The sequence below is a fragment of the Heterodontus francisci genome, chromosome 3 (genome assembly GCF_036365525.1).
Source record: "Heterodontus francisci isolate sHetFra1 chromosome 3, sHetFra1.hap1, whole genome shotgun sequence".
Taxonomy (NCBI): domain Eukaryota; kingdom Metazoa; phylum Chordata; class Chondrichthyes; order Heterodontiformes; family Heterodontidae; genus Heterodontus; species Heterodontus francisci.
In genome coordinates, this window is record NC_090373.1 from 204,673,046 (window position 1) to 204,686,214 (window position 13,169).

At 44.1% G+C, this 13,169-nt stretch overlaps 1 protein-coding gene across 1 annotated transcript in view; it reads right to left on the reverse strand.

Annotated features, from left to right (window-relative positions):
• LOC137367180 (dynein axonemal heavy chain 8-like) overlaps positions 1–13,169 on the reverse strand; it is a 2,531,605-nt gene that overhangs the window by 2,186,428 nt on the left and 332,008 nt on the right. Inside the window, exon 27 of the mRNA XM_068028616.1 lies at positions 3,152–3,251. Coding sequence (XP_067884717.1) covers positions 3,152–3,251 — 100 coding nt within the window. The remainder of the gene's footprint in view (positions 1–3,151; positions 3,252–13,169) is intronic.

The window sequence follows — 13,169 nt, forward strand, 5'->3', positions numbered from 1 at the left end:
ATGTCTTTTCGAGAGAACCTACTCAGTAATGAATGCATCCTCATTCATTCCCCAGTTCTCCTAGTCCCTCATATTCTGTGAACCATCTGGTGACACTTGCTTACTTACATTATTTAAGTAAATAACTGGTTAGAGGTATTTGAGCTGGTGTGTGAAAATGTAAGTTACTCAGGGGTAATATCGAAAAGGCTTGGGCAAGATCTGGATCAAGTAACTCATGGATTTCCTGGTTATAACCATCTTTATCCACATTATCGTAAGCAACAAGGAAGAAATTTCTTCTCTTCATATCATCATTCTATAGCACATCTTCCTCTGTCCCCAGTTATTCTAATGTATCTGAAGGAAAACTTGGTGTGAGCTAAAAATGGATTGACAAAATCCAGTGATTCAGGGGACAGTGCTGAATGAGGATTTTGCTGCATGCATGCTGCTTTAGAGAGTTGCAGTTGGTGAATGTCCAGGTTGGCCCCCATGAACCTAAAGTCTCCACAGGCTCACTGATCTCAGCATCTCCCACAGCTACAGCTGGTTATCTTCTCCAATGATGGGTTTCTTCTTGTGGCAGTGAGTTCTTTGTTTTCAGGAATGCTTTGTTGTCACCTGCCTTTCACGGGCATTACGCGACAGGTTTCCCCAAACAAGACTGAGTGCATTCGATGAAGGTCTTGCAAGTAGCAAACAGTTGATGTTTTAGATCTTCTGGTAGAACTCAGTTTACTCTGCTGCAGTTTTAAGGAAATGTTTCCACCATTCAGAAAAATTAGCTAGTGCCCTGCACTGGATTCAAGGCAGGCATATAATGACAGAAAAATTTCTTCAATCCCATTTCTGCAATGCTCTCTTTCTCGTAAATGCATCAATATTTGGTAAACACCAAATGAAAAATTGCCTTTCTCAACCACAAATAAACTGAATGATGAATACACATTCCTGAATTGTAGTTGTTTTCTTCAAAGGGAATGGCTGTAAATTGAGAATGCATAATAAATAACATGCCATTCTCAACTCCAGTTAATGGAAGCAATACCAAATGGAAAAATAAAAAGTAAAGGACACTCATTCCTCAACTCCAGCAGTATTCCTCCTTACTTTTATAGTTTTCATAAATTTACACTTACTATGTTTTCTTTTAATCAAACTTACTTACTTTAGTGAGTTTCAACTGAAGCACAAGAGATTAGAGTTTGAAGGAGAGGTCACGGGAGCAAGAGAGATTGGATCACTGTGGGTGGGGGAGGCAGATCGTAGCAAGTTTGCTTGAGGGACTAGGAGGAAATATTCCTCTTCCTCCCATTCCTTCCAGCCCACAAGCAGCACTGGAATGGACATACATGCTGGGTCTCGCAACTCCCTCTTCCTTTTTCCTGCCAGATTTCTTGAACCCAGAAAACCATGCTAGAGGTGTTAGTTCCAAGTTGCTTACAAAATCTGAGGCACAGAGCCTCATTTAAATATTATAATTAACCACATGCCTCTCTAGAATGGGTTAATTGGCCAATCCCAAATTCTCCACAATTAAACCAGACGTGGACAGGTTGGAGCCACATTTCCCATTTCAACAATTTAACCCACCTTCACCGACACTATTCTGCCTGTCCTGGAGGGTTAAAATGCCCCAAGGAATATTCCAGGACGTTTCACCCTCTGGTCTTGCTCGGTTGCTACAATTTAAAGGGGAAGAGTATATTTCATGCAGTCAACTTTAATTATGTCATGATCTTTAAAATTGTCACACGAGCAAGAAGTGCGACGATGAAAAATTATGGACTAAGACTTATAGACTTAAGACTGAGAGTTATAAAAATTGACTTTGTCTTTTAAGAAATGGACCTTTCTTTTCAAAAGTGAAAAATATGCTCCAAAAAGGCTGCCGAAGGTAAAAGACTTGGGCCGGGATGTCATGGGCCCCTCTGAAGCAGGGTCGGAGATGGGGTGGCATGGAGTATTGCGACAGGTGGCGCAGGGGCAGCGGGGTGGAGGGCCCATCACTTCCCCGTCGCCCAGCAATCTTCCTGGGTGCGGGATAGGCCTTCCAACCCAGAGGCCAGTTGAGGCCCTTAAGTGACCTATTAATGGCCAATTAAGGGCCTCTTCCCAACGCCACTGGGATCTTACCTCCACCACGTGGAGAGGACACCTTGCAATGAGAGGCACCCTCCCTGCAGGCTTGAGGGGGCGGGGGGGAATCTCTCCTTTGTGGGCAATTTGCGGCCCACAGAGGATACACAACAGGAAACAATTCAGTCCCCGAGAACCCCCTCACCCCCCCCTGGACTGAAGGACCACCCCCCACCCCACCTCACCTACCTGTTCCAGGGTTCCAGCACTGGGCCTGGTCCGAGGCCTGTGTAGTACCAGCAGTGGCCACTGCTCCCAGTAACACTGCCAATACTGCTGAGCTGCAGGCCCTCTGATTGGCCAGCAGCTCTTGGCGGCAGGGTTCCTGTCCCTTTAAAGTCTTTAAAGGGATGGGGATCCTGCCTTCTAAAACTTGGATTCAAAAAGACCAGAGGATCGTTTAGGGGTGGGTTGAGGGGCTCAAAAAAACAGAGGCATGGTTCCCCCACTTTTTCAGCCTGGCGCTGGGAGCCCCGCCTCCAGCACAATATCCAGCCCTTGGCCTTTGTACATTCAAACAGGGACAAAGAAATAGCTTCAAAGCTAAGAGGTATCAATTGCACACTTCCTATATCAATTCTGAAATATTTTTGAATTGAATGGGTTCTTCTGAAACAAAGACAGTGTGAAGTGGAAACATCATAATCAGATATATTCTCATCCTGAACCCATCAACAGACACTTTTGAATTGAATGGTCTCTTCTGAAACAAAGAAGGTATGAAGTAGCCACATCCTAGGCCATTGTCGGTCATTACAGGGAAGACAATACCTCTCTCAGCAGAGGCAAGGTGTAACAAACCTTTACCTTAAAAAGCATCCTTAGAGAGAGAGAGACACACACACACAGAAAGAAGCATCCAAGAAGCTTTTCCAGCTAATGGGCTGGTAGAATTCCAGGAAGCCTGAAGAGCCACGTCCTGCTGTAGAATTCTACATCTATACTGATACAGCAATGAACTAGAAGTGATCTACTATTTTTAACTGAACTTTCAACCAAGACAGAAACTTACAGTAGTAGTCATTCTTACCTTTTTTATAGTCATTAACTCTCCTGCATACTGCTGAATAATACGTTCAATTATAACTTCAATTTCTGAGTCAAGGGATGGTATATTCAAATTCTGAAATCTAAGTCAACAAAGTTAGCATGTACAAACTGCAATCGAATATTTACTATCATAAGTCTCCAGCACAAATCCTGCACAATATATTCAAAATACTACTAGGTTAATTATTGTTTGGTTTTCACTCAAAAACAGTCTGGATTTAAGGGATTTCTTTTAATTCTTTTCAAATTACAGGATGAAAATGGGGAACAGCAATCTTGATTATACTCTAAAATCCTATTTATCATCTCAGGACAGTGTCTATTGATATTTCGCACATACCCTAAACCTCCATCCCATTATTGTTTGATAAATTCATTGATTTTGTGCTTCCACCAGGGAGCTACATGCGACAGGAACAAGATCAGAGAATCAGTAGCCTCAACTTTAATCGCACCAAACCCCATCCCCCAGCCAATCACGGGTGGGATGTGGTCACGGATGGGGGCGACGTGGGTGCAATTAAGGTTAAAATAACAGGATTGAGCAACACAACCCCATTCCCTTCCATTAAAATTTTAATACTCCCAAATTGAGCCATCGAGGAGCCTTCCACAAAAAGGCAGGCATGGTACTAATTAATATTCAAAAGTCACAGCCCAATGACATCATTGGCACCGTGATTAAACTTGATTGCAGGTTTCAGGAAGCCACTAACAGATCCAAGGTGGGAGCTGTCGACTGCCTGTTATGTGCAAGACCTGCTCCCTTTAGCCTCCATGTGGGCCAGGAGGAGGGGGCATGCTCCCCTCAGGTCTTACAAGGAAAGATTTTGCTTCCCATAACCCTAATCTTTTAGCCTTACCCCCACCCTCTCCCCAGTTCCAATCAAAGCCCAGGGATTGTAGCATTAGCCGCTTGAAAAATGCTAAACAAGAGGCAGTGAATGTATCACAGAGCCATTACCTTGCTTACCGGATCACTAGCCATGGGCCAATGCTTAAAATGCTCACTCACAGATAGCGAAGCCAGATCTTCTAGTCAGATGAAATCGGGGCACTGAATGAAAGCCGCCTTGCAGAAATGCTCCAACTTTTTGGGTGCAAATGTACATAGACCAGCTCCATTTGCTAACTTGTGGCTCATTTACTTGATACCTGTGGAGAAGCCCCTTTCTATGTGGGGCTCCAATATGAATGCAGCATCACTTCACTAACCATGGTGGCATGGTCAATAGGTCATGGAAGTTGATAGATGCGCCTGGCCAACTTTAGTTATGTCATGATCCTTAAAATTGACATATTAATATTGTCACGTGTACAAAAAGTGCAATGATGAAAAATTACAGACTTTAACTGAAGAGTAACAGAAATTAACTTTGTCTGTTAAGAAATGGACCTTTCTTTTAAAAAGCACAAAATGTGCTTCAAAATGGCCTTTGTATATTCAAACTGTCCGACAGGGAAAAGAGAATAGCTTCAAAGCTAAGAGGTGTCAATTGCACCCATCCTGAAATATTCACAAATTGAATGAATTCGTCCAAAACAAAGAAGGTGTGAAGTGGAAACATCATAACCAGATTATTCTCATCCTGAACACATCAAGAGACACTTTTGAATTGAATGCGTTCTCCTGAAACAAAGGTGTGAAGTAGCTACATCCTAGGCCATTGTCAGTTACTACAGGGAAGGAAATACCTGTCTTCCAGCAGAGGCGAGAGGTAACAAATGTTTACCTTAAAAGACAGCCGTAGAGAGATAGATAGAGAGACAGAGAGAGAGAGACCCAGAAAGAAGCATCCAAGAAGATTTTCCAGCTAAGGGGCTGAGAGAATTCCAGCAAGCCTGAAGGTCACTTCCTGCTGTAGAATTCTATATAGAACATAGAACAGTACAGCACAGTACAGGCCCTTCGGCCCACGATGTTGTGCCAAACCTTTAACCTGCTCTAAGATCAAACTAACTACCTACCCTTCATTCTACTATCATCCATGTACCTATCCAAGAGTCGCTTAAATGCCCCTAACCGATCTGCTTCTACTACCACCGCTGGCAGAGCATTCCACGCACCCACCACTCTCTGTGTAAAGAACCTACCTCTGACATCTCCCCGAAACCTTCCTCCAATCACCTTAAAATTATGCCCCCTGGTGATAGCCCTTTCCACCCTGGGAAAAAGTCTCTGACTATCCACTCTATCTATGCCTCTCATCATCTTGTACCCCTCTATCAAGTCACCTCTCATCCTTCTTCGCTCCAATGAGAAATGCCCTAGCTCCCTCAATCTTTCTTCGTAGGACATGCCCTCCAGTCCAGGCAGCATCCTGGTAAATCTCCTCTGCACCCTCTCTAAAGCTTCCACATCCTTCCTATAATGAGGCGACCAGAACTGAACACAATATTCCAAATGTGGTCGAACCAGGGCCTTCTAAAGCTGCAGCATAACCTCGCGGCTCTTAAACTCAATCCCCGTTAATGAAAGCCAACACACCATACGCCTTCTTAACAACCCTATCAACTTGGGTGGCAACTTTGAGCAACTTTTATTATTCATTTGTGGGATGTGGACGTCACTGGCTAGGCTAGCATTTATTACCCATCCCTAATTGCTCTTGAACTGAGTGGCTTGCGAAGCCATTTCAGAGGGCATTTAAGAGTCAGCCGCATTGCTGTGGGTCTGGAGTCTCATGTAGGCCAGACCAGGTAAGGATGGCAGATTTCCTTTCCTAAAGAACATTAGTAAACTAAATGGATATTTATGACAATCGACAATGGTCACCATTAGACTAATTCCAGATTTATTAATTGAATTCAAATTTAACCATCTGGGATTCGAACCCATGTCCCCAGGGCATAGGTCTGAGCCTCTGGATTGCTAGTTCAGTGACATCACCATGATGCCACTGCCTTCCCAACAGCAGTCAACGAGAAGTGATCCCACTTTTTTTAACTGAACTTTCAACCAATGGAGAAACCTACAAACAGCTCAGGCCTGCAACCAATGAGAACTTGTCTTCTGAGAGAATTACAAGTTTACCATGACTCCTGAAACTAATCCCCCGCTTACCCTTTTTCCTCTCTATCTGTCTCTTCTTGTGTGTGGGTGTGCGTGTCTGAGTGTGTCTCTGTGTGCGAGCAAATGCGTGAGTGGAGGCAGTTATGACATTTGAGGATTAAGGAGTACTAAATCAATAAATAATTGATTTCCTGTTCTAAACCTTTGAGAAAGCCCATCACTGTCTGTTCATTTGACAAATAAAACACAACGGGTTAAACCCTAATAGCAAAACACACTTGCTGCTGTCAGGTGGAAGCTGAACAGCGGGAACCATCCAAACCGCTCACCACATGGCATAATAATGTTTTTTGCCTTTCACCCACTGAGAACTAAAAAATGTGGCATGAAAAAGCGGTCACTGAGCATGTCCCAGAGCTGAACATACGAATATTCGACCATACGACTTAGGAGCAGGAGTAGGCCATTCGGCCCCAGAAGCCTGCTCGGCCATTCAACAAGATCATGGCTCATCTGATTATAACCTCAACTCCCAACTACCCCAAGGTGGTGGTGAGCCACCTTCTTGAACCACTGCAGTCCATGTGATGAAAGTACACCCACAGTGCTGTTAGGGTGAGAGATCCAGGATTGTGACTCAGATACAGGAAAGGAACCGCGATATAGTTCCAAGTCAAGGTGCATGACTTGGGAGGGGAAATTAAAGCTGGCGATATTCCCATTCTTCTGCTGCCCTTTTCTCTTTGATGGTAGAGGATATGGGTTTGGAAGGTGCTGTTGAAAGACCCTTGGTGCGTTGCTGCAATGCATCTTGTAGATTGTACACACTACTGCTACTATGTGCCGGTGGTGGAGGGAGTAAATGTTTAAGATGATGGATGGGGTGCCGATCAAGTAGTCTGCTTTGTTCTAGATGGTGTTGAGCTTCTTGAGTGTTATTGGACCTGCACTCATTCAGGTAAGTGGAGAGTATTCCATCAAACTCCTGACTTGTGCCTTGTAGGTGGTCGACAGGCTTTGGGGAGTCAGGAGGTGAGGGACTCAATGCAGAATTCCCAGCCTCTGAGCTGCTCTTGGAGCCACAGTATTTTTATGGCTGGTCTAGTCAAGTTTCTGGTCAATGGTAACCTCCAGGATGTTGATGGTGGGGGATGCAGCAGTGCTAATGTCATTGAATTTCAAGAGAAGATGGTTAGATACTCTCTTGTTAGAGACTGTCATTTTCTGGCACTTGAGTGGCACAAAAAGTTCTTGTCACGTATCACTCAAGGGGAGGCGTTGGCATAGTGTTCATGTCACTGGACTAGTAATCCAGAAACCCAAACTTATGCTCAGGGGACAAGGGTTCAAATCCCCCCACAGCAGATGATGAAATTTGAATTCAATTAATAAGTCTGGAATTAAAAACCTAGTCTACTGGCGACCATTGTCGATTGTTGTAAAAAACCAACTAGTTCGCTAATGTCCTTTAGAGAAGGAAATCTGCTGTCCTTCCTGGTCTGGCCTACATATAACTCCAGACCCACAGCAATGTGGTTGACTCTTAAATAACTACTGTAATGGCCTAACAAGCCACTCAGTTCAAGGGCAATTAGGGATGGGCCTATCTAATACATCCTCTTTATCAATTTTAAACCCATCTAGTTCCTGACTTACCTCATCTTTCAACATTGCCTGGGTTGCATCTTCTTTATTGGTAAAGACAGATGCAAAATATGTATTTAATACCTCAACTATGCCCTCTGCCTCGATCTGTAAATCCCCTTTCTGGTCCCTAATCGGCTGCACTCCTCCTTTGACCACCCTTTTACTATTTATATGCCTATAGAAAACTTTAGGAATTCTTTTAATGCTAGCTGCCAGTCTCTTTTCATGCTTTCTCTTTACTTCTCTTATTTGCTTTTTCATTTCCTCTCCAGACCTTTAATATTCAGCCTGATTCTCAATAGTTTTTTCTACCTGGCATCAGTCATAAGCACACTTTTTCTTCTAAATCTTAAACTCTACCTCTTTTGTCATCCAGGGAGCTCTGGATTTGTTTGCTCTATTTTTCCCCTTCGAGGGAACATACCTTGACTGTGCCCAAACTAACTCTTCTTTGTTCATTTACCGACTTACCTGCCAGCTTTTGACTCCAATTTATTTGCCCCAGCTCCATTCTTACCCAATTGAAGTTAGCCTTCCCCCGTTAATTATTCTTACCTGGATTGCTCTTTGGCCTTTTCTATAGTCAGCCTAAACCTTATGATACAATGATCACGATCACCTAGATGCTCTCCTACTGATACTTGATCCACTTGGCCTACCTCATTCCCAAGAACCAGGTCTAGCAGTACCTCCTTTCTCGTTGGACTAGCAACATACTGTCGTAGAAAGTTTTCCTGAACGCACTCTAAAAACTCTTGTCCCTCACTGCCCTTTACACTACTATTATCCCAGTCTATGTTTGGATAATTAAAGTCCCCCATTATAACTACCCTATAAAGTTTGCACCTCTGTAATTTCCTTGCAAATTTGTTCCTCCACGTCCTTTCCACTAGCTGGTGGCCTATAAACAACACCGAGCAATGTAATTGCACCTTTTTTGTTCCTTAGCCAAATTGATTCTGTCCTCAACCCCTCCGGAACATCCTTTTTCTCCAGCACTGCAATGCTCTCCTTAATCAATACTGCCACCCCTCCCCTTTTTTTCCTTTCCTATCTTTCCTGAACACCTTGTATCCAGGAATATTTAACACTCAGTCCTGCCCTTCTTTGAGCCAGGTCGCTGTTACAGCCACAACATCATATTTCCACATGTGCCTGTACCTCAACAGTCTTATTAACCATACACTATGCATTCACATACATGCACACTAACCCTGATTCAGACTTTATCACTTTCTCCCTTACGCTGACCCTACCGAACAACGTACTTTCCCTGCTCTTGTGCTATCTATCTCCCCAGTATTCTGTGCACCTTGGTATGCCTCTCTAATATTTGCTCCTGGTCCCCACACCCCAGAAAAGTTACCAGTTTTGCTTCCCTCCAATCTGAGCTCCCTCTCAGGTTCCCACCCCCCCCCCCCCCCCCTTACAATTTAGTTGAAACCTTTCCCCAACAATACTAGCAAATCTCACTGCGAGGACATTGGTCCCAGTCCTGCTAAAATGCAACCTGTCCATCTTGTACAGTTCCCACCTGCTCCAGAATGTCCCAATGTCTCAGCAATCTGATGCCCTCCCTCTGACACCAGTTCTCCAGCCACGTGTTGCTCAGTTCTCCTATTCCTATGCTCACTTGCACGTGGGACTGGGAGTATTCCTGAGATGACAGCTTTTGAGGTCCTGCTTTTTAATCTTCTTCCTAGCTCCCTAAAATCTGCTTTCAGGACCTCATCCCCCTTCTCACTTATGTCATTGATACCAATGTGGACCACGACCTCTGGCTGTTCACCCTCCCCCAGAAGAACGTCCTGCAGCCTCTCCATGACATACTTGACCCTGGCACCCTGGAGGCAAGTTTACTGCCACAGTAACGCCTGTCTGTTTCCCTAACTAACAAATCCCCTTTCACTACTGCTCTTCCACTCCTCTTCCTTTCCTCCTCTGCAGCTGAGCCACTTGTGGTGCCACAAACTTGGCTCTGACTGCACACCTTTGAGGAACCATCACCCTCACCAGTATCTAAAATGGAGAACCGATTAGCAAGTGAGATCACATCAGGGGACCCCTGCCCTACCTGCCTGGTTCTCTTAGACTGCCTGGCGGTCACCCATTCGCTATCTGCCTGCATGCTCCTAACCTGTGTTGTGACCACCTCCCTAAACTTGTTATCCACATAGTCCTCTGCCTCGCAGATGCACAACAGTGACTCCAGCCGCCGCTCGAGCTCCGAAACCTGGAGCTGAAGCTTCTGCAGCCAGTGACACTTCCTGTAGATCTGTTTGTCGAGGACACATGGTGCGTCCATGACTTCCCACATGCCACAGGCTGCACATTCCACTCAGCAGAGCTGCCCTGCCATGCCTTATCTTTACAGACTATTTATAATAAGTAAAATAGCTTACCAGTTACTCACCAAACAGCTCCTTCCATTGCACCAAAGCAGGAACCAAATACTGGAGGGTCAGAAAAGTAGGAAAAAAAAGTATAAAATGGAGCACCTCCTTCTCCCTTCACCGAACTCGCCACTCACCAAACTCAAATTTCTATACTCAGCTCGCAATCTGCACCCCGTTTGCAGGCTACATGCAGACCTCTGTATTTATACCTTTTGAAGCTGAAACGGCAGCAACCAGATTTGACTGGTCAGCTACTTAACTAATCAGCTACCCTGCAGTAGAGCCTGTTAATCCCTGCCGAAGACTGTAAGAAACATACTTTACTTTCTGAACCCTACTTTATTTTCTTAACTCGACTTTATCTAGAGGGTAAAGCCCAGTTAAATGCTAACTGCAGACCAGACTTTTATAAAGATAACATTTAAAATCCCCACTCACCAAATCTCCACACTCAGCTTGCAATCTGCAACCAGTGGAGAGTTCTCCCTATTCAATTTTGCTGGGGCACTTTGATATCACACTCAGTCAAATTCTGTCCAGATGTCAAGGACAGTGACTCTGACATTCAGCTCTTTCATCCAAGTTTGGACAAAGACTGTGAGGAGGTCTGGAGCCGAGTGGTTCAGGCAGAACCCAAACTGAGGATTGATCAGCAGGTTATTGCTGAATAAGTATTGTTTGATAGCACTTGTTGACGACACCTTCCATCACTTTTCTGATGATTGAGAGTCAATTGATGGGGCAGCAATTGGCCAGATTGGATTTATCCTGCTTTTTTTATGGAGAAGACATACCTGGGCAATTTTCCACATTGTCTGGTAGATGCCAGTGTCATGATCCTGTCTTTTTTTTTCTCCGGGAAATATGTGGTGTGTCTTTAAGACAGCAAAGGAGGCTTACTGCTTTAACAACCAGCAAGCCTCAGGAGTTAGAGAAAGTGCATTTTGGTAGCTATTAGATATAAGCATACAGAGAGGGAACCAACCAGCTTCAAAGAATGCATCCTGGTTACCCAGCAGCCGACATTCAGGGACCAAGTACCAGATATACAATGTTGCAATTATCTTTTGAACTGGTTTGTTAGTTGAAAGCAGACTGTTCTAGCTGGAGACACAGAGAGACAGCTGTGTGTTAGCACCTGAAAGGAGCAACAGACCATTTAAACTGAAGGAAGAGAATTTAGTCTGTTTATTTATTATTATCTCTCAATATTCTAAAAAAAGTCACGCCAAAACGGAAATCTCTGATAATTTAAACGGAAGGAAGGGAAGTTAGACTGTGACAATCTTTTATCCCTCAAAAATTCTAAAGCCAAATTGATTCATTTAAAAAGTGTTTGCAAGTCATTAATTGTGGAAATTCATCGCTGGCGAAGGAAAGCATCACTTACTTCTGGAATTAGACTACTGACTGTTCGACTGTTGAAGGACCTTTTTTCCCCACCAGACGGCTGTGAGGACTTCAAGCAACATTGGACCGTAAATTTCCAAGGACTCTTTTTTCCTATTTTAAATGTTGTTTATGTCTTTGGAGTGTTTAAGAATTTAGTTTTTCTAATTCCTCATTTAGGGAGATGGGAACCAAATGAGGAGGTCAGTGGACAGTAAGGAGGGAGTAACTAAAGCCTGTAAGGAACTAGATAATGAAGTCAGCGTGACTAAGGGAAAGAGTAGGCAGGGAGTAGATGATGAACGCAAAGGGACTGGTGGTCTGAGGTGCATTTGTTTTAATGCAGAAAGTGTAGTAGGTAAGGCAGATGAACTTAGGGCTTGGATTAGTACCTGGGAGTATGATGTTATTGCTATCACTGAGACTTGGTTGAGGGAAGGGCATGATTGGCAACTAAATATCCCAGGATATCGATGCTACAGGCGGGATAGAGAGGGAGGTAAAAGGGGTGGAGGAGTTGCATTACTGGTCAAAGAGGATATCACAGCTGTGCTGAAGGAGGGCACTATGGAGGACTCGAGCAGTGAGGCAATATGGGCAGAACTCAGAAATAGGAAGGGTGCGGTAACAATGTTGGGGCTGTACTACAGGCCTCCCAACAGCGAGCGTGAGATAGAGGTACAAATATGGAAACAGATTATGGAAAGATGTAGGAGCAACAGGGTGGTGGTGATAGGAGATTTTAATTTTCCCAACATTGACTGGGATTCACTTAGTGTTAGAGGTCTAGATGGAACAGAATTTGTAAGGAGCATCCAGGAGGGTTTTCTAGAGCAGTATGTAAATAGTCCAACTCGGGAAGGGGCCATACTGGACCTGGTGTTGGGGAATGAGCCCGGCCAGGTGGTTGACGTTTCAGTAGGGGACTACTTTGGGAATAGTGATTACAATTCCATAAGTTTTAGAATACTCATGGACAAAGACGAGAGTGGTCCTAAAGGAAGAGTGCTAAATTGGGGGAAGGCCAACTATACCAAAATTCGGCAGGAGCTGGGGAATGTAGATTGGGAGCAGCTGTTTGAAGGTAAATCCACATTTGATATGTGGGAGGCTTTTAAAGAGAGGTTGATTAGCGTGCAGGAGAGACATGTTCCTGTGAAAATGAGGGATAGAAATGGCAAGATTAGGGAACCATGGATGACAGATGAAATTGTGAGACGAGCTAAGAGGAAAAAGGAAGCATACATAAGGTCGAGGCGGCTGAAGAAAGACGAAGCTTTGAAAGAATATCGGGAATGTAGGCACAATCTGAAACGAGGAATTAAGAGAGCTAAAAGGGGTCATGAAATATCTTTAGCAAACAGGGTTAAGGAAAATCCCAAAGCCTTTTGTTCATATATAAGGAGCAAGAGGGTAACTAGAGAAAGGATTGGCCCACTCAAGGACAAAAGAGGAAAGTTATGCGTGGAGTCAGAGAAAATGGGTGAGATTCTAAACGAGTACTTTGCATCTGTATTCACCGAGGAGAGGGACATGACGGATGTTGAGGTTAG